Source organism: Enoplosus armatus, chromosome 5 (assembly GCF_043641665.1).
Source record: "Enoplosus armatus isolate fEnoArm2 chromosome 5, fEnoArm2.hap1, whole genome shotgun sequence".
Classification (NCBI taxonomy): domain Eukaryota; kingdom Metazoa; phylum Chordata; class Actinopteri; order Centrarchiformes; family Enoplosidae; genus Enoplosus; species Enoplosus armatus.
The window spans coordinates 4,132,817-4,159,332 of NC_092184.1; the positions used below are offsets into that span (position 1 = coordinate 4,132,817).

Consider the following 26,516-nt stretch of genomic DNA (forward strand, 5'->3'; position numbering starts at 1 on the left):
TGTGTGTGTGTGTGTTTGATCCTGCTGATACTGACCGTTCATTACATGTCAGATATGAGCCAATCAGCTGGGTGAAGGGTGAACCATCATTCATTCTGTTCATTTTATGCATTACAGCACAGTTGGTAAACCGTGATTCAACTTCATGGCCGCAGCCTAGACAGGTATAAACTATCAATACCGCACAAAACAAGACATGGAAAGTGCAGTCGCAGAGTTGTTTCCAAAGTTTCCAAATAAACGACACTGGCCATTTGTAGTGATTTCAACATGACAACATTGTCTCAGGTCTCTCAGGTCACACCCAGTTCTGTTATAATGTTCCTATGCAACCTAATCCTAGAAGCAACAGGTGCCACTAACAAATGTCTTCCTGCAACATGCAGTCATTCCCAAGCTGTTCACATGACAATATCTGTAGTTACATCTTCAACCATGCCTCCTTTTCAACAGCTAACGTTCCATGCAATTACAAGGTGAAATTGAAGTGAAACTGGGAGATATAATTTGGCACATTTTCATCATAGACTGAGGTAAAGGTTAAGATTAAGAGCTACTTCAGAAAGCATGAGGAAATAAAAAAAAAAAAGGTTGATTTGTAAAGGACAACCATATTATTTCTGAGGGTGAAGTAGGGTTGTACGGAAGGCAAAGAATGACTCATAGCACATAATGTAATAACCAGTATAGTCAGGATATTGTAGTAAATTATAGTTCATGAGGAAGTTACAATTTTCTCTGAGCATTTGATTTCAAGCAAGACTAATACCATTATTGTATGCGTTTTTATTAATTAGATATATAATGACTAAGTACTTGGATGGACGACACTGACGCCTTTCTGCAATGTTATATATTCATTATCAGTCGCAAATCTAACAAAGTCAGTGTGGCATTGAAGTTGCGATGTTTGTTCTTAAATTTGTCTGTAACAGATTTCATTTTAGATTTTGTAAATCATCTCAAATGGTCCATTTTTGTGCCTCATCTGTAAGTGTGTCTTCCTCCTTTTTCTCTTTCACACTCAAAACTCACTGACATTGCAGTTCAGTGCTCGAGATGGACCCAGTGAAAGGCGCCTTTTACTGGAGGAGATTTGAAGGCTTTGGGCGACTAGACGACACAATGTGACGTAAACTGAGCCACAGGCCATGCTTTCACAGCATGAAAGGAAGTAGTCTCAGCACTGTGTGTGTGTTGTCGGTGTGGCGGAGCGTGTAGTACACACGTTTACGCAGTCACATTGTGGGGACAAAACACAAATCCCACGTAATGTGAATCAACACATTTTAGGGTGAGGACTTGGTTTAAGGTTAGGGTATGGGTTAGGTTTAGACAAGTAGTGGTTAGGGTACGTCTCCAGGAAATAAATGTGAGTCAATGTAATGTCTGTCTGAAGTGATGGAAACACGACTGAAAAGAAGAAGTCTCAACACTCTGTGTGTGTGTGTGTGTGTGTGTGTGTGTGTAATGAGGAATACTGTAAGCATTTGGGTGTGAGTTAGTTTCAACTATATTTAGTATTTTGATTATTGTTACATCTAATTTGGTTTGACTCTGTGTTTCATTCCAGTCTCAGAAAATGCAAGTTTGAGATTGAATCCAGTTTTAGTCATGCACTTTTTGAATTTTGTCAGTTTGTGCTCTTTAAACTCGACAGTGACTTTTCATCAAACGCCAAGAAAAGCTTAGTTTTTTTTTTTGTTGTTTAAGTTTTTCTTCTTCAGCAATATCCAACAAACACTGAAATGTGTAACTTTCAGTCGTAGAATTTAACTACCAGCCTCAAGGTGATATCTCCGCACCTGTAGAGCACACAGAGTGATTTTCCTCCTGAGATCACAGATCCAGCCATGATTCAGAGTCAGCTGTCCTCCAGGTCTTCCCCTGCACCTCTTGACCGCTGAAACAAGAGCAATACAATTGAATTATCCAAACAATTCATCTGCAGAATGGAGGAACAGTTTAGCAGTAATTTACCAGAGCATGCAGGGCAGGCAGTGAAAAATGGGACTAAAGTAATGGCTCCATTTGTACTGTGCAAACTAACTTCATCAGCAGGCTAGCCTGAGGGGAGGGAATAGAGATGAAGCTGATGATGAATAAGAGAGGAGAGGTCATCAGTTCTCTGGAGACTGGAAAGATTCATAGATGTGTCCTGTATCAATAATGTAACGAGAGAGAGGAGGGGAGGAAGAGGGAGCGAGACAGGACAACAGAGAAAGAAGGAGAGAGGGAAAAAAAGAGGAGCCACGGAGAAGCTGAGAGAGTGATGGAGAAGGAGGGAAAAGGAAGGGGGGGTGAGAGAGAGAGCTGGGTGCAGTGAAATGTAGAAAAGGCCACAGTGAAGCCATGAGGCTCCAGCCAGATGCTGCAGCTGCTGCTCTCATCGACCCGAGCGCACTCTCGTTCACTTCAGCACAATTCAATTCATGCAGCTTTATTGACACAGTGAAACCTCTCAAACTGTACATTACCATGAGTGTCGGCACAAAACACAACATCAATACGTCTCAACTGAGACTGCACACAGAAACAAGGACCACAGGTTCTAAAATATTTGTGTAAACAAACAAGCATTGTTAGAATATCAGTTATTGGTTCTGTATTGACCCTTAAAATGTGTCTGGTGCATCTCATCATCTTTGGCTCATGAAAACCTTGCATCTCCAAAATGTCAGCGTTTCTGCAACTATTGTATCCGTAGCTTCTCAGCACATCCATGCATATTTGAGTTCATCCAATGCTTTTTAAAAGGTTTTCGTCAGACCAAGAGTAACAGCACTTCCTCAGCCCTTAAAGGAAAACTGGGACTGTGAAACAGCAGAGAGATATTATGGGATAGCAGGACATTACGTCAGAATAAGAAATCAAGTTCACCAAGTTCCTGCACACAAGGAATTTGTTTTAGTGAAGGTGTCAGGGTCCTTATTTATGAGGGCTATAGCCTGCCGTAAATAAGTCAGTAAAAGTGTCATTTAAAAAAAAATGTTTGTCTCTGCGAATGGTCACTTTCACATTGCACACAGGAATTTGAGCCATTCTTATTAGAAAAGGTATTGATTAGTGCAGCTGTACGTCATTTATATAAATAAATAAATGAGTGACAGCCGGCAGAGCAGAGAACCGAGACAAGATAGAAGTGAAAATATGAAACATTTGTTCATTCACTATGAGCTTAAAAAATGTGAATTTACACAATAAATACAACGTGTCCGCAACTTTTTTTTTTTTGCCACGCCTGACCACACAGATACATTTACAAGGACATCTTCACAGTTTCTCTACGGAAATCATTATCGCTTCATTTCATTTGAAAAATGAGAAAAAATCATTTGGCAGCCAAGGAAGTGGAAGAAGTCTTTTCTCTGCCTCCCTCTGGGTATCAATTCATTCACTTTCACAAATGCTGTCTGCTAGAAAATTGTTTTTCTGCTTTACTATCCAACTTCTGCACCTCCAGTATTTTACAGAGCAAGCCCAAAATACACACACACACACACACACACACACACACACACACACACACACTGACCTGAACAACACAGTTTGGGGAACACTGAATGTCTTTGTTGATATCACTTCTTCCCCTGGATACTGGGGACCTGCTAACCTGACTCACCACCCGAATAAATGCATTTCAATAAGGGTGGAAGCCTCACACACACACACACACACACACTCACTCGCTCACTGTTCCCTCCTCAGTGGAGTTCTGTTCGCTGAGGAGTAAACACGAGTGTCGCACTTTTCCGATTCGTCATTATTTTGCGTCTCGCCCCAAAAGATGTAGTTTCAGATGACTATAATTTACACGTCAGTCATCTGCGGCGAGTCATTTCATTGTGTACATGCTTTGTGCATTTTCATTTCATTGTGTGAATGTTTCAGTGCACTACGTGGTGCGCAGACGTGCAACTCAGACACTCAAACAGAGAGGGAAGCGTTATGGACACAGCCAATCAACGCACCACGTAGTGTTCAATTCCCCAGCCTCACAGTGTGTGTGTGTGTGTGTGTGTGTGTGTGTGTGTGTGTGTGTGTGTGTGTGTGTGTGTGTGTGTGTGTGTGTGTGTGTGTGTGTGTGCGTGTCCCGTCATATCAGAAACTTGACATTGACAGAAGGTGTGCTTGCTAATTCTTTGCTCCAGTGGTGCCCGAATCCTTTAATTACATCCTTGTGTCTGTCTCGTGTCTGCTGCTGCTGTAACACCTCACTGCTCCGTCTTATTCTGTCATAATGTCGTGTCCAACATGACATTTCTTCTTCCCGTCCCCCTCCTCTGTGTGCACAACGCCTGACTGAACCATACCATACACCTGACTGAGTAGGAATGCATGACATATCATAAATAATCATCTATCAAGATGTATATTTACATTATTAATCACGTGCATTATAAAATGTGTTGTTATTTAATATGCAAATCCCCGGAAAGTCCTCCTATTCTGTCAATAGGTGTGGCACGTTAGCTTCATGCTGCAAACCTTAAATACAATAGATCAATCAAACCAGTCGTCCATGTTGGCGTTCAGCTTTGTTTGCTCTTTGGCAGGTTTATTTAGCAAAGTACCAGCCACAGTGATGGAGCTGAACTGATTTTAGTTATTATAGGGCAGAAAAACATCAAAACAAGCTAACACTGATACACTGCCCCCACCATATCAGCTGCTTATTAATAAGTTGGTGTTTTTGCTGACGTGACAGCAAACAGTTGCCTAGTTTCACACCCAGCAGACACAGAAACGTTCAATTGGAGTTGTTTTTTTTGGCAAACTGATGAATGTCTCACATTCACTCTCCTCTGTTTTGTAGGCAATAATCATAAATTATTTAAAATGTTAAAATTAATGAGCCCCCTATAACAAATGTTCACTGTCCTTTAGCATTTCTGTGACTTCAGCATAGACTAGAACGTTTTACCAATTTGTTTACTCTGGTTTATAGCAATGTGTTTATGCACATCAAGCCTCTTTTGTTCTGCTGAAAGTTTACATTTACAACCAGCTGTTCTCACCACTGATGCTGGACTGCTGAATCCCTCCAATATGGCCACCGGGAGGTTTTTTATCTCATCAGCTGACAACCCTCCGTAATTGAGCTGATAGTTCGTGTGTCTCTGTCTCTGTGCGTCCAATAGGAGGGCGACTCTCTCGGGGCGATGGAGAAGGTTTGTCGTCAGCTGACCTACCATCTCAGCCCCCACTCTCAGTGGAGGAGACAGGGCCTGCTCAAGAGGAAACCTCAGGCCTGGTGAGTGTCTGCATGTGTGTGTGTGTGTGTGTGTGTGTGTGTGTGTGTGTGTGACTATGGTGCAGTATGTTAACATCTCAGTGTGTCACCAGTGTGTCATCATCTGCTGCCTCTTTGGATGCCGTGGAAAGATCCACTGATGTCTCTGTCTCTTCATTTTCCCACCCTCTCATGGACACAGTTGGAAATCAGATCCTTCTTGGTCACGTTCAGTGTCTCTCTTTGCCTTTGTCTTTCCCTCTCACTGTCAAACAGCTCCCATCTTTATGCAGACATTACGGCCTAAATTCATTTTTCTTTTCAGTGTGCCGTTCACGTGTCTGCATTTGAAGTTTTATCTGTGCGCCGTGGCTGTAATTGTTATTCACTTTGCGGCCGTATAGTATATAATAAATATGGTCCTCCAGCTCTGTGAAGTACAGCCAGCAAAGAATTGTCTTCAGGGTTTTAAAAGCTGCTGCGTTCAACCTGCAGTCCTGATGAAGCAGTGTTGTAAAAGCATCCACCTCCTTAATTAAATGTATTATATTTCCTGAGGTGGAGCATGACATAGATAGATCGTCCCAGAGTGTAAACCAACGGGGAATCACTTGACAGTTTTAATGGATCGTTCTGTAGTTTGGAATGGTATTTGTCTGCGCTCTGGTGCTCAGTATTTCATGGTATCCTTTAATTGAATTGGTTTATACCGTCAGTATCAGCTGATTACCGGTGAAGATTGTCTGTCCACGGTGTGACAGGACAGGTAGTGCTGCAGAAAGGCTTTGTTGTTACCTTTCAGGGAGATTAATTAAAGGGGCACTTTAATTAACACGGGTGTTACACATCAGTGTGTTTACGGTTGTCGGGGAGTACAGCTGCACATGTACAACAAAACGTTGTATGAAGCCTTCTGTGGCTCCAGAGGAAGCTCTGTGAAGGTTAAATATCCTCGAGTGATGTCACTTGAGTCTTCTGGAATCTGCTCGTATAGAAACAAGACAGCAGTAACTTCATCAGCACACCTCCGTGTTAGCCTTCTACCGACTGACAGAAGTGGAAGAGCATCGGGTTTTTCTCAAAACAAATGGGATCATAATCTTGCTCCAGACAAAGAGCCGAAACAGCCGAAAGGACGTGAAATGATTTGCATTTGTTTGCACTTCAGAGGTTAAGAGATGAAGGAGAGCGAATGTCACATTATGGCTTTTGTAGGCGTCGATGTTCAACTTCCATTAAATGTTTTGCTCTCTGGCTGTTTTAGTGAAATGTGTTCACACATTGGAGCTAATGACGTACTGTATATTATCAGTGCAGTCGTTCGGCTTTAGAACACGTCAGCTATTTGAAGCTAATTTACGGTCACCTGATATGATGTTATGTAAAACACATGTTTTCTGACTCGTATGTGGGAATAATTGAAATGTGAGTAAACACATTTTACATTTGTAAATGTGGCCATAGCATTAGACTTGTTTTAATTGGTTTCATGGGATGTTTAATGAAAAATTGGCCCTTTTGAATATATCAGCCATAGTCGACCATAACAGTAACGACACGATAAAAAGTTACAACAGGGACACATTTGTATCCATAGTCACCATATCCATTTTTGCTCTAAAGGGATGAAAAGACTTTGGTTTTTCCCCTGACTTGCCTTTGCTGATCACTGTGTGACGCTGCGCAACCTAAATCCGCTCAGAAACACCCAGACCTGCCATGAAATGCCTCCTGGTGGGAGCAGATGGCAGAGAAAGAGGACACATTCGAAGGGAGGATTCCCACTGCTGTGTGAATGGAGCATGGGTAGGGAATGAAAATGTCTCCTCCTCAGCTGTTAGCATGAGCACCGGGTGTCACCTCCTCTACAGAGCGGTTTGCAGACAAACACACGAGTTGCAATTCAATGTGAGCCGTAAGACCGGATCCCTGCGGAGTCTGTTTGAGTGTTCGTCGGCGCTTTCACAGTCAACAGAAATCGTAGGTTGCTTTGGTTTTATTAAACAGTGAGCTCAAACAATTGCTGTTAAAGCAGCGCCTCACCTACAAATGACATTAAATGATAGCTGGAGATGACAATGAAAATGAGTTTGGTTAATCATCTTAAGTTATTCTGGACTGGCGGATGAGATTTAATCAACGCAGCGCTGCAGTCGGCACTTCAGGCTGTCATGAACTCCAGTCAGAGTGATTAGCCCGAGGTGAGACGGGCCCCGTTTAACTCTGCGTCTCCGGGCATGACAGGAGATTGAACCATGTTTTTGCGTGGAACACGCGCCATTAACGCCCTCCCTTCACACGACTCCATGCTAATTACGTCGGCCCTAACCCTCCAGGAGTCAATAGAAATGTTGAAAAACTGTGAAGACATCATCCACCGATTGTCTCCTCGTTTGTCTGTGGCAGTTTTGTGGCCCCTCGCAATCACAAGTGTGGTTATGTTTTGGTCAATAACTTCTGAACCCCTCTGACTTCAACATTATTTTCCAGTGGATTCTTTGGATGAAGCCAGGTCAGGTGTTTCTAAAGCCCCAACGTTACCTGTCCTGGTCGGTGATTTTAATCCCATCCGCAGCACGTATGTGGGTCATCTTTCAACCCCCCCCCCCCCCCCCCCCCCCCCCCCCCCCCCACGCCGGAAATAATAACAGCCACAATCACCTACTGTGTCATAACTGTCAACTCCAGGGCAACATCCTTGTATTTTAAAGTGGATCTTTGAGTTTTTGCTGCATGTCATCATGGTTCTGCTGCATCAATTTTGACATAGTTTTTCAAAATCTGTCCGTTGTGAGTCCAACAGTGTTACAGGAGGGTGATGCTAAATCAGTGGAGTACTCTGTCGGTGTCAGTTTGGGTGGAGGTGGTGACAAATTTGGCTGTCAATCCCTCCAAACAGACAAAATGCAATGTCTTAAGTGCTAGTTCATTCAGTATCTCCTGTTGCTGGATAGCATTTCCTGCTAGTAACCATAACAAACCCCACAATTTCCTTTTGGTGAGCGGCCCTCAGTCAACACGGATCCCACAGGCAGCCCTGCTTTGAGACTGAGGCTCAAACAAGAAGGTATTTTTAAATGGAACAGTCATAAAGCTGAGATGTAATTGGTAGACAGGTTAAAGAGGGACTTTTAACTAAGCCTGCAATAATTGAAACAGATATTGGCACACAGGAATACATCTCGCTGTTACAAAGGTCTCGAGAGTCTGTCTGTTACTGCGAGTCAGTTTTTTCATAATCCGAGTGTAAAGTGGTCTTTTGTTATCTTTAACCTTCATGAATAGTTACAAAGATGGTAATGGAAAATACCTCTCTCTCTCTGGTATGTGTGTGTGGGGGGGGGGGGGGGGGGTGCTACAAATAGTGCTGCTGACTTTACATGCTGCAGACCTTTTAAAGTATTCACAATAATTTACCTTTACCTGTGTGTGTCCGACATTTGCTCTGTGGATGGTAGTCAGTGTGTGTGTGTGTGTGTGTGTGTGTGTGTGTGTGTGTGTGTGTGTGCGCGTGTGATCTCTCTGTGTTCCCACTGTGAAACAGCAGTGCTACTCCGGGGTTGGTCTGCTGCTTTTAGCTTTGTGCATCATCATAAAGGGACAGTTCACATGTTGATCTCGTAATAGCTCTTTGTTAATGTCAATATAACTCCTAGAATCAGTGTTTTTGCTCATGAAGTTTGGTCATCATTTGAACTCATTTCTTTTATTATGCCGTCAGTATATCCAAACTCTTTTCTTTTTTCTTCTTTTTTTTTTTTTTACAGATTACAAATCTTAATTTCGACCAGGTGTCAAAATGTACGCCGTGCTGCACAAGTGAGATGAACAAAACACAGAGAGCCAGATTCACTGTGGCTTGTGCACCTGTTTGTCAGGCGCAGATGTGAAGCATGCTGCCCGCCAACACACGTGCTGTATTTATCAAGCAGGCGCAGCGGGCTGGAGTCGCAGTGTCTGCAGGGTGAGCCTCGCTCCTCATGTAAGGGATGCAAATAATAGGAGGGGGGGGGGGCAGAGAGCCACGGGGTGCATTAGATACAGGCTTGTATATAACTTAAACCTGATTGATAGAAACAAAAATGAAGCACACACAATATCTCAGTACTGTAACACAAACAAATAGTGGACTGGGAATTGTGGTTTGTGTTCATCCAACTTGAATTTGAACTTAACCATCAGTGAACAGTAAAATCCAACTTTTCTTTTTTCTTTGATTAGTCTTTTTATATCACTTCATCCATTCATTTTTTTTGACGCTTTACATATAGAGCAGGTCTAGACCGTACTCTTTATGATGTTATTACAGAGAGCCAACAGTCCCCCCCAGCAGCAAGGAAAACCTTTTTGTTTGCCATGTGTCATGATCTCATACCAGGATCAGTCACTGCGTAATGGTGTCAGACGCTGAATGTACACAGATTGAGGTCATAAAGTTAAAGAAGACCGCAGCACACATTTGCATAATGCCATTTTCTTAGTAGATCTGGCCTTCTCTGTGCAGGAGCTGCCGATGACTCAGCGGGTGTTGAAATAACATAAAGAAATGGTGACATATAGTGGGAATCAGTGCTAACATTTGCAAGCTAGCAAGTGGAAGCTAGGAAGTCTAACTTGCTTGTTTTCCACATAGACTGTATATAAAGATGGACGATGCCAAAATATCACGGATACGGCCGCTGCCATCTTGCGCTGGTGACGTCATTTGAAGCCAGAGACTGCGCAGTGGTGATCGGCGAGTGGAGCCACGGTGCGGGTCAATCGTGACGTTTCACCCCGTCTTTATACAAACAAATAACTAATAGTAGTACTTTGATTTTTTAGTATGGCCCATCTGCTAACATGCAGGGGGCGGGGCTTATGACCTATACTGCAGCCAGCCACCAGGGGGCGATCGAGATGTTTTGGCTTCATCTTTATACACAGTCTATGTTTTTTATTTATTTTACCACTTTGTGAGTGCAATACAAACTTAAACGTATGGGTCCTCCCATTGAATGAAGGGACGGCTTAGGTCACTATGGGCACATAACCGATGTCATGTGGGCTCGCTGACAAAGGGAAAAATTATGTTTTGTATCAACACTACAGCAGGGCTGTGATGTGCTCCGGTTAGCAGAGCACCACAGAAATTGACCGTGCATCTCCTAGCAACGCCTGCTTTCAGATGTCAGTCAACCACTGCCTGGACATATGCCCACCCAGAGGCCTGGAGCTTCGAGTGTGTTTCCACAGATATGTCCAAAGAGTGGACTTTAAGATGTGTGTTGGGGATAATCTCCCATGTGTGACACACCACATGCTCTTTGGCTCAGTAGCATCTCCATTAGGCCAACATTGTCACATTATTCAGTATCGTTTTAAATATATTATCCCCCAATTTGAGTTAATCGCTAAACTACACGTTACACACAAAACATGGCTGAGCTGCCTCCATCATGACTCAGATATCTGTTTGTGGCAGAATTAAGATGAAGATGCACACATAGGAAGGGAGAACTGACTAAATACTTCACTTACTCTCATCTCTAAGTAAAATACTAGGCAAAGGAAGTAGAGAAAGTTGGTGATCCTCCATCCTGCTTCTTCTGCAAAACAGTATTTCAGTATAATTTGTGTCTTTTGGATGAAGACATAAAAAAAAAAGTCCCCAGTTTGCCCTGAAACTCCCAGATTCAGGTTTTACATCACTGACAGTGTACTGGACAGAGAAGTGTGTGTGGGGGGGGGGGGCCTGGCAGCTCTGGATCTGATCTGAGATCACAGTGAGCAAAATCCGACAACAACTTGATCGTTGAAAATAGCCATCATTGCTGTTAAAGTAAAGTAAGTAAAAATGTAAAATGGAAATCAATTGGCCGACAGTTCGTTATTGTCTGTTCAACAAGAGAGGTTGTAATTGTGAATCGTGGAAAAAAAAAAAAAGAAGCAGGATTAACAAGGCTTACTGTTCGTTGTCTGGCTGCTTAACAACAGCTCCTTTCAGTGTGCTCAACAAGTCCACTCAGTGGTCTCAAATGAGGCAGCTGCAGCCAGCAGACCTGGTCCCCCCCCCCCCGCTTTACAACCAAGGTCTGGGACCCCTGCAGAGAAAACTGTGAGGTAAACAATGTGACAGCAGATATTCGCGGGGCAGGGTTACTTGTTTTTTTTTTTAGCACCATAAGGACGAGACATCTCTCCTTGAAAAGGAATTTGCTTCATTTGCCCGTCAGCTGTGTGTGATTGAAGTCGCTCTCCGGGATATGAAGAGCGAGCCAGGAGACAGAGAAGCAGGTGCAGAGTCAACAGATCTTGAGGACACGCCGGCATTATCCCCAGATATCACTGTTAGACAAGTAACAACCACCTACTTCATGCAGTTCTTATATTTACAGCTGGGATCGTTACTATCAGCTGTAACAACAATGCACTTACCAAGTTAGTTGCTTACATCTGCTTTCTCGCTGGAGACGGCTGCCTGCCTGGAAACGCTTGATGAGGACGGTGAGACTGTAAACAGTAAAGTCGTGGGCCCCTGATCCTCAGTGGGTTTGTCTCTACGGGGGGGGGGACCTTTCACATCACGCGCTGTCATTTGACACGTTGTTAATGCAGAAATATGACTTGAGTGCAGCTTTAAAGTTGCAGGTCAGCATCATTGTATGACGTCTCCTTCGACAATGTTGCCCGCCACGCTCACACTGTGTGAAGGTAATAAAGTCGCGGGAGGGGGTCCAGTACGCCGTCCACTGGCTTTTTTGAGACGAAAAGCTTCACAGGCAACTGTCTGTCTGTCTGTCTGTCTGTCTGTCTGCCTCCCCTGGGTCTCGCATCTGTGTTGTTTTGTTTCAAATGGCTCATTTAATTTTCATAATGTTGCGAAATAATGAGGTCTTGCTGAGGTTTTGCTTGTTTTCCATGGAAACTCATGTCACAGTGTCACATACGCCTGCACACTACACAAATGATCTCTCTCAACCTGAAATAATACATTTACCTTGCCCCTCTATCTGCCTACCCACGTCTTGTTCCGTCTGTCTGCCCCTGGACCTGTCTGTGTGGCAGCCTGTCGGTGTGTCTGCAGCCTGCTGACTGGCTGGCTGTGGCTGCCGCACCCACAGATTTATTGGACTGCCTCCCACCTGTGCGCTGACAGCCAGCAGAGAGAGAAGTGGAGTGTTGACTCAGGACGTCTGTGCCTCTCTGCGGCGTCTCACCAGCAGGGAGGATATTAGCCCGAATGTATATCTGAATGTCTGTCTCTGTGTGGGAGTGAAGGACATGAAGGATGAAGGAGCCGGTTAAAGATGAATTAAGGGTTCGACCAGGACGGGCCACCGTTTTAATCTGAGGCAGCTGATGGCTGATGCTCAGCAAACATTTAATATTCTGGCATCCTAAAGCCACTTTCCTGCAGTATTATGAAGATATTAAGAACCTGTGTGATTTGACAGAGACGCCTGTCAGACAGAGAAGCGGGCGAAAAGCAATTATTGGAGCATCGCTTCTAACCCATTTTCCTGCCGGTAGGAAGTCATCAATTTGCCAGCTTGTTCCCTTTCGCACTCAATCGCTGCTGCTTTTGTTGTGAACCTCACACAAGTATTTATTTACACTAATCAGCTCCTGGAGAAGGCTCCGACTGTAGAGGAAGTTTGATGTTTTTAGGATTATTTGTTGACGAAAGCAGGCAGTGGAAGCCTCACATGGACCTACTGAGGAGGAGGAGGAGGAGGAGGAGGAGGAGCAGCTGAACGTCTTTACTGTGGACAGGAGACGCTAAAAACAACGTTCTGTCCATTTTAGGGTTTGAACCACTAACTGAATGTCTTTATTGTCCATGCAACATTCTCTGTGCCAATGGCTCATCCACACCCTCCAGTGACTGGTTTAAACTGGTTTAAACTGGTTTGATTGTCATAATGAAAAACAACTACTTCAGTTATGAAAGACAAAAAGCTAAATACTTGTCCTTTTAACATTTCGTTTTTCATTTCATTATGACACAGAAAATACACATATAAAAAAAGGTAATACATATTACAACTGTATTTCACTTTATTTCTTTGTTTCATTTTATTATTTATTTTTTATTAAGGCAGTTTAAATCTTCTGTAAGAAAAGGGCCCATGCTCTTTCTGCCTCCTGGTAATGTTGAGAAAACAGCAACGTTTTCTAACATCAGTCTCCAGTGTTGCATTGCAAATATCCAGATGTCCTGTCAGTTTTTCTGAGTTTGAATGAGGATAAGAAAAGTACAGCACAACAGATTCATTCTACGAGCAGGAAGAGCCTAGATCTTCCTTCCTTTTTGTCTTCCTCTTGCCCCTCTATTTCTCTGGGCTGTTGTTATCATTTGGAATCTGTGTGTCTATCATTTGTTGTCCTGTGGTGTTTGATATTTTGGCATCTTTCTTTCCACACCTGTATTATTGTGCATAAGAGAGACAGCTAAATTAATATTTATTCTCAGTCTGAATAAGGACGTTTCCCTTTGTCTTGACACTGTTTTCCCTCTTATTTGGTTCCTATTCACTGCAAACACATGTCTGTTGTGAATTTGAGCCGCCCAAAAGCTCGCAGTTGGAGTGGAAAAGTTCAGAAACTTCAGTCTTAAAATATTAACGTCGGCAATAACTTACAATCTGGAGATAATGAAGTTTCAAAATTAATCTGAGCACTTCAAAAGCATTTGAATTCACTCCCTTTTTTCATTTTAATCCAAATGTTTTTTTTTTCTCTTTCCCTTGACTCGCCCTCTGAATCATTCTCTCTGCCCTCCATCCCGGGTCCAATACGTCCGTCTTCTCTCGCTGAGCGGCTGGCTTTACGGTAACTCTGTGTCCACAGCACACGGAGGAGAACCGGCAAAACAATGAAACACCCATTTCTAAAAATATATGAGATTGTGACAGAGCCACCGGCGATGCTGTGTGAGTAATGAAAGATCCAGTAGAAAAGGTGGTGCAGGCGGATTGTGCTTTTGATACATTTTAATAATCTGCTCTGACAGGGCTTAGAAGAAAGAAACTGTGATATTTTGTTGTTGTTGTTGTTGTTGTTGTTGTTGAGTCCAGATGGTGTAGCGGAGCACATGTCTTTAATCCCACCACTTCCTTCTCGCTTCAACGCGCCTCAAAAAGCTCAGAAATACCAAAAGGCTGCGGACTCTGTCGCCACTCTCAGCTACAAAACCATACACTTGTGCAGCGCGGTGATCATTCGTCCTGCACACACGTCACATATTGTGGCGAAGCGAAGGAATTCAAATGTATCCTTTGCTGTGTGTGTCCATGATGTAAAGCTCACGGCTGCTCGGTGACGTAGTGCCACCCTGGTCATCCGCTCTGAATGCACTGGCGGGGCTGAAGATGAATGCATAAGGGGTCTGACTCCGATAAAACAGGACTGATGGTTTGCATTTCCATCTGCAGCCTCCTCCACAATACAACGCCGCCGTTTGTTTGTGCCTCGATGTGACTCATGTTTATTCCCAGTGGACCGGTGACCTCTTGTAGCTGTGTGAATAACGGCATTACCCACTGAGCTCCACTGCTGCCTGACACAGATGAAGACACTTTGCACAGACTAACTTCATTGTTCACAGTGTATTTTGTAGATGGACGGCTGAATCGAAGCCAACTGCTCCGGCCACGGTTTGGTTTCTTCATTATTAAGCCAAAAGCTAATAACTGAAATGATTTTAGATAGCAGATTGGTTGGAAATCATTTTTACAAGGATTTCATGTTCCCACACATCGAAAGGTTGCTCAGTCTCCTGCTGCTGGTGGACAGTAGACGGGGTCCTCTGGTGGTGAGGACAGCTCAGAATGTTCTGCTCTGTAGTGATCCACTGTCGACCACGAGCAGAGGGAGCGCTCCTCACTTTCACGCTGCTTTCTAGGGTAAAATCACTCCACTGTGTCAGGTCACCCCGTCCGCTTGGTGAAGATGTCTGCGACGGGTGCAGGCAACTGTGGACCTGGACCCAGGGAGAGTCCGAGTGAGGTGGAGGCAGCTGCCCGGTTCCGCTCAGAAGTGGTGAATTTACAGCTCGTAGCCACTTAATACGATCCAGTCTCTGGCTTCTGTTTGATATCTAGTGTCGGCAAAAAATGTTAGCAGTGTTAGTTAGCATGCATTAGCTCGGGGGCGCTAACTTCACTTGTTTACTATATAACCAGCTGAACCCCGTTCAAAAGTCTGGCAGTTCAGTAAATCGTTGCTTGAGATGTGTTGCTAGATATATATTTTATATATATAAAAAAAAAAAGGAACAAATAGTCGAATATTAAACAGCAACAACAGAATTGAGTTGAGTTGTGTGCAGCTCTAGCACAAGCTGACAGATACACAGCCATGTGCCCCAATTCCAGACTGCAAACAAACTGTATCAGTACTCATCTTTATAGTATCCTGTTTAAAGCTGCAACGATTATTTGATTATTCAATTAGTTGAAAATTAGTCTGCTAACTATTTTGATAATCAGTTAATCATTTCAGTCATTTTTTGACGTTCTCTGGTTTTAGCTTCTCTAATGTGGCGACACGTTCTTTCAAACTGAATATTGTTCGACTCTTTATAGTCACTGTATTGTCAGGGTTAATGAACCAAAGGGTTAAGCTTTTAAAACTCATCACAGCCTGCACGCAACAGGTATGATATTATAAAAATCTATCCTATCACAGCGTCACTGAATTCACCATTAAACATTCACCTGACCAGTTGATGATGTTGTTTATGGTATTGTTATCCTTAGCCATCGAGACACGGGAGTAGACATCGCCTTTTCTGTGTTATCATGTTTGGTTCGGGGGGGGGTATGGTGCAAAATACGTAATTCCATTACGGCGGGAAGTAAAATGGCCGCCACTAACTGCACCAGTGTACCAAGTTTCATGCTTTCACGAAAAAGTGAACATGCCACCTCAAATTTGGCACATGTCACACCTGGACTAAGGTCCTTTTGAACGAACATGCAAACAAACCACCTCGCAATAGTGGAATCTCGTCTGTCCTCAGTCAAAGGAGCTAAACCAATAAAAGCTTCATGTGAGACACCTGAGTTTCTGTGAGCTCTGTGGTTCAGCCACTTAAGGTACGCCAGAGGAATACTCATGTGGGTCTCCTGGACAAGAGGGAAGGGAGCGATGGACATGAGGACGATGATGATGTAGCAGTTTGGGGGCGAGCGGCGTCCCAGCAGTGTCACGGAGAACGGTGTGTTTGCTGGATTTTCTCCCACTTGAGCAGCTGATTTCCCAAGCTCCTCCTCTCTGGTTGAAGTCGACCTAATCACTAGTGATTGCTTAGAATGTGACTCTGCATAAATACAGCCCCTGATGGCCCACGATTATATAAAACCACTGAGCAAGACGATTGCACTGGAGTCGGCGATGTCTCTTGAAATATGTCACAACTGTCCATTTACACAGAGAGTAGTCCTGCGTCTGAGATGAAATGTCCCTCCTGCTCGTCTACTGTGAGTTAACAGCAACACAGTCAGGCAGATATAAACCTGCTCACACCCTCTATGCTACCTTTGCACCGGAGGAGAGGGGGGGGAGGAGGAGGTGTTTTCTCACCTTCACCTTCAGAACAGAAGAGGAGAGGAAAGAAGAGGCAAAAGGAGACTTGGCGTCTTCGGTGTGCGCACACACCAGCTGACTGGGTGATAAAGGATCTGGGGGGAGACAGAAACACAGGCAGGCAGGTAGAGGAGAAATAAAGACAGAAATCTGAAGCCTGTGCCATCCGTCTCCCCACCTTCATTTATACACATTTCATGTCTGAAGAGGATGGCGCTGGTGAAACACAGTCACTTTCACCCGGATTCACCTCGTGAGTCTGTTTCAGGAAACAAGTGGGCTTTCAGAAGAAGAGAACAGGCAGAGAGGGGAGAGCATGCGACGTTGGATTTGCTGGACGCGTCTTATAGAGGAGAGAGGACGATACAGGGATGGAGGTTAAGCCTGGTGGTGATGCGCTGAAGACGAGACAATAGGCATTTCCAGAGATGCGATATGAAATCCAGGCTCTGACGAGGTCCCTGTATCTTTATACAGACTCCATTTTAGGGGATAAGTGGAGGAGTAGAGTATGACTCACGAGATATTATTTTGTCAATGTGATAATTAGAGATACGTAGGTCATGACATTATCAGCATGGGGACGTTAGGCCTGAATGATCCCTTTTGGTTCCAAATAGATTTCTGAGCATTTCTGCTCCGTCTTTGCCCTCCACTATAACAGATGAGGGTCACACTCAGTGAGGCCATACCAGACCATGTTCTTTTCCCAAAGCATTCAGCCATGTTTTAGCTTTAATAATGCTGTAATGTTTCAGTTCAGGTGATAGACCCACCTTAAAATTCACTGCTTGGCCCAGTAAAACTCACCGAAATTATGATTTCACTCATAAAACACCCTCTGACTAATTTCCATGGCGGAGATATACCTTCCTTCTGTGTAGTTCTGAGGTGGATTGTCAGCAGGACAGATGTCCCGACGCCAGGTGAGCCTTGCCACAGAAATACCACTTGACTGCGATCTGCCTGGTACACCAAACTAGAGCTCTAAAAGTGGAAACACTTTGTTTGAAACAAGTAACAAACAAGTATGTAAGCTAAGCAGCCAAGCAGTGTTATGTTCGAACAATATAACACAGTACTGTGTACATTACTTTAATATTTTCATTTTATGTATTTATTTCACAGCTGTAGTTACCGGTTACTTTTGTGTTTGTGATTTTGCAATAACAAAAGTTTATAAAATATGATGCATTGGTAAAGGTTACATTCCCAAAAGTGCAGTTAAAATGAGCTCCATCATGACCGACTACAACAATAAAGTACTGCTTACATATCCGTACTTTTACTTTTGATACTTGGAAGTACATTTTGCTAATAATACTTCTGTACTTTCTTTTGAACGCAGGCACATTGTAATGTCACGGTATTGCTACTTTAACTGAGTATTGAATATTCTGAACATCTCTTCCACCCCTGCATCAAGTGCATATTTAAGACCCTTTCACAGGGTTGTGGCTAAAATCTGCCAGTGACAGTTGTCATTTCAGACGGAAAAGTCAGCGCTCAGCGGCTAGAAAAGAGGAGCCTGCCTTTGTCTCCTCCTGTCTGAAACCAAGGAGCCATTGTTTCAAAGATGACTATGAATTTGGAGCGTTGTCACTGTAATCTGCTGGAATGGAGAGCCTGACAGGCAGAGCAGCAGTCACTAACTGTTGAGCCTGTGATCATTTGCAAAGCAACAATATGATGATGAGTGTAAAGCGCCACACAGTTTCTATTCGGGTACGTCTCAGATGACATGACCAGCCCTCCGTCCTCCGCCCCAGCATCCTGCTGGTTGCTGTCCAGACAGGGGTGGGTGACCTCGGTTCGTCTCCCTCTCTGTGGCGTGGGATTCTGGTCCGGAGCCAAATACATCAGGAGCTCTCTCAGCGTCTCATCTGCTTTTTTATTTGCGCGCTGCTAATCTTGCCTGTTTTGTTTATTGCTTTCAACTGAGGAGGGCGGAGTGTCGTTGTTGTTGTTGTTGTTGTTGTTGAGAGGAGTGGTAGAGAGGGGGAAGGGGTGAGGCATGGGAAGGAAGTCCAGAAACATTTCCCCAACTTTACGACACAGGTTGGAGGTAGCCTGCAGGTTGAGATGCGCGTGGTTTTACTTTCCTTGGATTCATGTGTGCCCGTTTCCTGTTGAATGCAGAGAAACACCTCCAGACAGACGGAGCTGGGCCGGGAGAGGGGGGGGGGGGGGCAGCCGAGCAGAGAATATGAGCCGGAACGATTAGATCACTGGTCTCAAACCTTGTGTAATGGAGAGACGAGGGCATTGCTGCACCAGCTGTGTTAACTAATTAGCACACTTTCACTCAGAGAGGAGGAAATGGGCTGCTGCATAGAGTTGGGTTGGTGCACAAACCTCCAGGGCCTCTGTGGGAAGTGGTTTTAGACCACTTATCCAGACAGTGACAGGGAGCCTCATCAGCCTCCAGGTGTTTTGGGGTTTTTTTCCGTTCATTTACATTTACTTGCAAGAAGTGACAAAAATATAAAACGTATGTGGGAAACGGTCAAAACCTTTATTTTCTACCTGAGGAATGGAGCACTGTATTATATATGTACAATATTAAATGTTGGCCTTTGGTGTATTGTGCCAGATTTAGATAAAAGGGTGTGTCTGGTGTTGTTCAGTATTGTTTCTTATTGTCAACAAATCCCATTAAAAGACCAAAACCAACAATGCACATCTCATACATTTACATACCTAACCTGTCTGTGGCTCCCAGCCCCAACCTTACCTCTTGCCATAGCCGGTGGCTGTCAAGTTTGGTCACCTGTTGCATATTGCCATTGTTCAGAAATATGCACATATAATGTAATGTTTATTAGTGCTGCCTCGCACCTTATGAAGATCTGACCGTTCAAAATGCTGCACAGCAACAGCATGCCACGCCATTTCTTTACACCATCATGAATGAACAGTTCCATTTCATAGTTAGAGTTAGCATTTTAATAAATGGCTCAGTGATTTCCTGCAACAGCTGGGCACTGTAGTTTTTAGTAAACGTCGCTCAAACAGGAGTAAATAGTGCATTTGTTGGGGACTATTTTCAGATGTGGATTAATACACATTTGCACCGCTGAGTATGTACAGCACCTGAATGGTGGATTGACTTAGAATAAACTTCAGTGGCCAATTCATTGTTGGTTTTGGTCTTCAGTGAGAAAAATCTGAAATCATCAGACACATCCTTTAATGGGAATTTCTATTTTTGCAAAAAGGGGTCACTCGTAGTTACTAACCCACCGTTAATTATTACCCGACTCTGCAGTTCTCCTCAGCTCTACGGAACGTTTTAGCATTTTTCAGCTCATTGTTTTGGCTTTTTCTTACAGTCGCAACACAATGTTACAGAGAACAGCCGTCACGGGCGCTTAAATATCCAGCTGTCCCACAGGGGATGTGTTAAGGTAGTGGTGGTGACAATGATGCGGGGGGGGGGGAGGGACTAGAGTGGATCAAGCCCACCTAATTACATTCAGTTCTGTGGAAACCATGGTACTGCTTTTTATTGGCCAGTTTGGTTTAATATGCACCAAAAATAGTACACAGGGTGTCTAACAAGTGGAGCACAAGTAGTAGGTTTTGCTGCAGCGTAGATAAATAAGATAAATGAGATAAATATTTTCACTTGAACATAAATATGGATTTATGCTAGAGTTCCTTCTCCCGAATATTGCCCCGAGTTTTTGTTTTCACATTTGAACTGGAGCTGTAAGTAACTGCAAAAGAAATTGCAGCGACATGTTGGGGTCCCCTGAGATCACTGACTGTGTGGTTCATGAGAAACGTCTTTAAATCCCACCACAGAGCAGAAGGTCCATAATAGAAAAAACACAAACATGATGTGAATGGGGCAAAAACCAGATGAGATATCAAAACCAGATCTGTCATGTCAAAGCCAGAGGCTGAAAACAATGTAGCTGCACAGTGTTTAAGAACACACTGTCAACATCTATTTTCTATTATTTTCATTTTATTTTGTACATGGAAAATGTCCAATAATTTCCAACATCTAGATAAAGCTAATGGCAAACTAGACAAGAATAAGAGTGTACAGCATTGCCAGCATTTGAGTTCAATGCTAACATCAGTGGTGTGCCCCCATGAGATACTAGGATAAAAACAAAATACTAAAAAGTTCTAAGAATTAAAACATTTACAGGTAATGTGTGTACAGTGTGTAATGAAAACAAATAAAGTGCAAATAGTGATGAAGAGATGTTCAAGTAAATCTGTCATGCACAGGATGAGTAATTAGCAGCAGTTTGTTTTAGATGTTTAGTCTTCCGTACGAAGTTCATATGGACGTTCTTGGACGTGCCGGGGGTGGGATGGGTAAGTTACAGTCCAGACTTTTTGGAGGCAGAGGGGAGAGAGTTCAGCATCCTGACAGCCCCATGTATAAAGCTGTTTCACAGTCTGGTGGACTGTCTGGCTCCGACGCTCTGGTGTCTTCTCCCGGATTGCAGCAGACTGACGAGGCTGTGCAAGGGATGGGTGGGGTCGCTCGCAATGCTGGTGGCTTTGCGGGCCAGGGCAGGTGTTGTAATTGTCCAGGAGGGAGGGGATTTCTGTAGGGTCTTGTGGTTGGAGGCAGTGCAGCTCCCAAACCACACAGTGATGCACCTCAATGACGCCTTGGAAGAACTCTTGGCCAGCGATGCAGTGTTATTAGTCCAGGAGAGGTCCTCGGTGATGTACACTCCACTGACTCACGGGATGTAAACTGCTGGGATAAACTGCCATTGGCCGACTCTTTAGGTCGAAATTCTCCTCCCTATCCACTATCTGCATGTTACTGTTTTACAAAGAAAAAGCTTTTTTAAAGAAAAAAACAAAAACAAACAAGCCAGAATATAGTAATAATGGGCCATAATAATGCCCGAAAAAGAAAAAAAACTGCTAACATGCTGATGTTCAGCAGGTATAATGTTTACCACTAAATATCTCAGTCTAGCATGTAAACATGCTAACATTAGCTAATTAGCAGTGGGGAACATGAATGTCTGCACAAAATTTCATGGCAATCCGTCCAATGATTTTGGGAGACATTTTTCACTGAATGTGACCCTCATGGTGGCGCTAGAAAAAAGTCAGAGGATCACCAAAGTTTTCCTCTGGGAAGCATGAGTGGTTGTACCAAATGTCATGCCAATCCATGAGGTGGTTCTTGAGGTATTGTAGTGGTGGGCCGACCGAACAACATGGCCGTCCCTAGTGCCGCACTGCTAATGTGGCCAAAGATCCCCGCGATTTCGACCTATTTCAGCCACCCAGTCCCAAATGATGTTGGTAGATTGACAGCCCCCCAAAGATCAAACCAAAAATATAACGCAGTCACAGATCACTCTGTGTGTCCCTTGGGAGAGTGAGTAAAACATTTTTGGAAGGCTAAATCTGACCCACGTTCACTGCTTTGCTTTGGGCTGCTCTGGCCTAGATTCCTCTGAAGTCTCTCTGGTATGTGAATAGATGAATATATTCAACTGCTAACTGAGGATAACAGTCTGGACCACAGAGCTGTAGGGACCGGACTGTCAGCCTCTGCTGCTGCCCATGTCCTATCAATGTACAGTCGCTGGGAAGCAGATTTACTGCCAGTTAATCCTAAATGAAGTATCCTACTTTTGTGTGTGTTCCTAAACCTCACTTGCATATGTGTTATTTGTGGGTGATGATGGACGTTGGCCCTCATGTCCATTGCGTGTCACAAGTATAGTTTTCATTTGTAAGCTGGAAAAAGGTAACTTCTGATCTCAGTTTTTTCTTTTTTTTCTCTGCACCAGACCCCAGATCAGCCCTTTGTGCTCGGCTCACTTAATTCTCGGCCAAATCCAGGCGCCCCACTGGGTTTATTTTTAGCTCGGGCCATGTGGTTGACGAGTATAGCTTTAAGTGTTTCACTGCTCCACAACCGTTTTTTTTTTTTTCATTCCCCAAACTTCAGCTTCTTAAGCCCCAAATCCCCTCAGTGTCTCTCTGTCTGTGTGTGAGTGTCCAGAGCTCTACTCAGCTGCTGGCTCCGTGGTTCTCTAGTGTGCTGTTTATGTAGTCTCCGTCAGCTGCCAAGGTACAATGCACACTTTCTGTGCACATTACCTCATGCAGTGTGGACTTCTTTTCATTCTCTAACAGCAGGGTTCACCGCAGGGCTTTAATGGACAGATGCAGCTGGCATCGTTTAGGGTTTTGGATTGAAGATGCTGATGTACCTGAAGTTTCCACCTAAAGACATAGTTTCACATTTTGGAGAATACAATGGCTCGCTTTCCTGCCAATGAGAAGATCGACATCATCCCTCTAATTCATTTCACCTCAGTGTCGTCGCGGTATATATAGAAGACTGGGAAGCTCTTTCTGGATCATCAGTCGCTGTTATAATTTCATCTGTGGCACTTTCATGACTTCTCGTTCGTGTTGGCTTGAAAGTGAAGCAAAGGTTCATAAAACGTTAGAAAGAGGACCTTGAGTTGGGATTGTTTTGTCAACTGTATCAATATATATGATCAAATATTCAATACATACATTTTGAATAAATTCTAGAAATTAATACAAACAACAGTAGAGCTCTACATAATAACTAAAAATATATATATGCATCAACAGTCAGTGAAATCAGACGGTACCCTGAGTGTACATGTGGACTGTGTGCTGTCAGAATGTTCTGTGATTCTACACATAACTCATTCATAAGTGGTTACATTGGACATGAGCTCTAATCAGTGTTCAACTGATGACGACTTCCATCGTCTCACAGTGGTTCAACATCCTGTCAGCATGGCCGGCCAGCGCCAAAACGTACTAATAACCAAATAACAGCACTTTATGGTGGATTGTAGCCATATTTTTAGTATATTGGCGGCTGGGGCTATGTGTTGGGTGAGCTGCTGTAACGTTATGGAGGGTCTGCTCAAAGCTTCAGTGCATAAACCAGAGAGAAACAAGTCCTTTGCAGTTAGCCAACCTATTGTTTAATGCATTGTGTGCTGGCTTCTTCACAGGGAATAAATTACTGCCAATGGGGCAGAAATGTTACCATGTTGCCACGCTGTCACTCTGAGAAGTGTGAAGCTGCAGGCTTTAATGTGATTAGTGGAGGTGGCTAATGCTGCAAAATGTGTGATTGTCATTATTAGTCTTATTAGTATAGAATTATTATGTGCGTCTGCTGGTCTAGAATGTGAGTAACCACTAAAAGGTTGCAAGTGCAGTACAATAATGCAGTGTGATGAAAAGTTAAACAAAATCAACTTAATCAGATGCACAAAATATTAGCTCCTATGTGCTGCTAAAAAGCATGTTGTCTCTGATATTTGCGTCCATCTCCAGTTTGAAGGCGGTGCTGTCGGCCCCTCCGTCCAGCGGGGCGTTGGATCTGTCCGGCATCCCCCTGACGGCTCGGGACATGGAGCGCCTGTGTGCACACCTGCAGCGCCACGCGTCCATCGTGGTCAGCCTGGAGCTGGGCTTCACCGAGCTGACGGACGAGGCGTTCCTCCTGCTCCTGCCCACGCTGGCCGTCCTGCCGCACCTGGAGACCCTGGCACTGAACGGAAACAGGCTGACCAGAACTATTCTGAAGGAGCTGACCGACGCCCTCAAGGTCAGAAAGTCACTCGTCTTTTAAACATCTTCATGTCTTTTCATGTCACAACTTGTAAATGAAACCCCTTGATTTCTGCATGTTGTCACCTGTCTCACTTGTATCTTTGTCCTCTCTGAAGGACAGCCATTTTCCATCAACGCTCAACTCGTGCCACTGCCTGTCTGTCTTAAACAAGACTGCTTATCCATAGATACCACAGATGCCACAAAATAAAAATTTGTCCCCAGGGTGGTGCCAAGGTTGGACCCATGATATAATAACTAATATACTGCTCTTTAAGCCTTAATATCTTATTTATCAGTCAATATTTTTATTGTAGAAAAACTTGAAGTCACTATTAGCCCTTTTTGACTAAATGGTTCCAGGAACTAAAATAACTAGAACTAAACTAGGAGCTAAAAAGTACCAGCATCTGAAGAACCATGAGAATAAGGCTCATTACGTCACGCAATTTTCTCACTTGAGGAAACAGCAACACAGAGTCATAATGGTGTACTTAATGTTTACTGTTGTGTGTCTGAATGGATGTAAAAGAGACAAACATTACAGAGGAGGTCTTTGTTTGACCAATCGCAGATGTTCAGCATTGCGTACTTCGCCCCAGTAGTTCCTGAACCATCGGATAGCATCAGATAGCATCAGATAGCATCAGATAGCATCAGATAGGACTACCCCCAGAGCAAGAGCTTCTTTGGCATCTGGAACTAGAGTGCTACTAGTTTAGTTCCTGGTTCCTTTGATAAAAATGCGAAAGTAAAGTTCCCTAAGAAAGTTCCTGTGGTAGAAATGCCTTGGAAGTGACTTCAAAAACATTTCTTTATTTGGCTCCACCTTGACTTTTCGGTTTGCTTAGAGAAGTTATGGATTCTCTAGTTCCTAAAGTACACTGAGGATTTTAGCTCCATTTGTCGTAGATGAAGGCACCTCTGCTCTGCATGGCTGGTGTGTGTAAAGGCTGGTAGACGTGGACGATCTTCTTGACAGCGATCTCCTTTTCATGCAGTAATTTACTTAAGATAAGATGAGATGATGGTGATGATGAGGAGGATGATGATATTATATACGGTATGTTTTCTACCCTAGGACCCAGGCAGCTTCCCCAGCGTGACATGGATTGACCTGGGCAACAATGTGGACATCTTCTCCCTGCCGCAGCCCTTCCTAGTCAGCCTGAGGAAGCGCTGTCCCAAGCAGGGAAACCTGCCCACCATCCTGGAGTTCGGAGAGAGTCAGGCCAGTGACCCCCCCGAGAGACTGAGGGGGCTTGGGGAAGAGGAGGAGACGGACGACACCAACCGGACCGAGAGCATGGGCGAGCTCCGCTCGGAGGTGGAGGAGGAGCTGGACGGAGAGATGGAGATAGAGGAGATGATGGAGGAGCTGCTGGACTTTGACAGGGAGGTGCAGGGGAAGGAGGACGAGGAGGAGAGCATGTGGACGGTGGGGGAGCAGAGGAAAGTGGGAGGAGGGAGGGGGAGGAGAGGGGAGGAGGTGGGGGAGAAGCAGGAGGTGCAGAGGAGAGAGCAGCGGCCGGCGGGGAGGGCGGCAGTGGTGGAGGACGAGGACGACACGCAGAGCCGCTCCTCCCGCCTGTCCTGCTCCAGCCAGTCGCAACACTCCTCTGGACCCGCTGAGCCAATGAGAGTGGAGGAGGACGACTTAGACGAGGCGATTGACCAATCAGACCATTTGACCTGATTGCTGCTCCCTGCTCTGCTCATGTTTCCCCTCCTGTGTTAGGTCCTGTGTGGAAGGAGGCAAGAGAAGACTTTGTCTCCTGCAGAGGCTAGCTGAGGGGGCTCAAAGTCAAACATGCTGCGGTGTTGGAGGGATGTAATCCATATGAACACGCCACTCGATACTCCCTCCACTGATCTGATTTGTGATCAGCCACCGCAGTGTTCAGATACTGGCAGAGGGACAGCTGAAGCCAGGTGACTCTTGGTGACTGTAGCATGAGAAGACAATCCCCAACAGGACGTCTGTTTTATCCTAACTGTCTGTTGTTTAAAGTACGAATAGGCTAAAGATGCTAATGCATAGAATAGACTGATTATTATATCACATGAGGCTTTTATGTATAGAATGTTAATCTTTATTCAGGTC

General features: G+C 44.2%; 1 protein-coding gene across 1 annotated transcript in view; it reads left to right on the plus strand.

The window, feature by feature from the left end:
• Positions 1–26,108, plus strand: part of lrrc75a (leucine rich repeat containing 75A) — a 41,820-nt gene extending 15,712 nt beyond the window's left edge. Inside the window, exons 3-5 of the mRNA XM_070906327.1 lie at positions 5,142–5,254; positions 24,134–24,407; positions 25,494–26,108. Of these exons, the coding sequence (XP_070762428.1) occupies positions 5,142–5,254; positions 24,134–24,407; positions 25,494–26,108 (1,002 nt within the window). The remainder of the gene's footprint in view (positions 1–5,141; positions 5,255–24,133; positions 24,408–25,493) is intronic.
• The last annotated feature ends 408 nt before the right edge of the window (positions 26,109–26,516 follow it).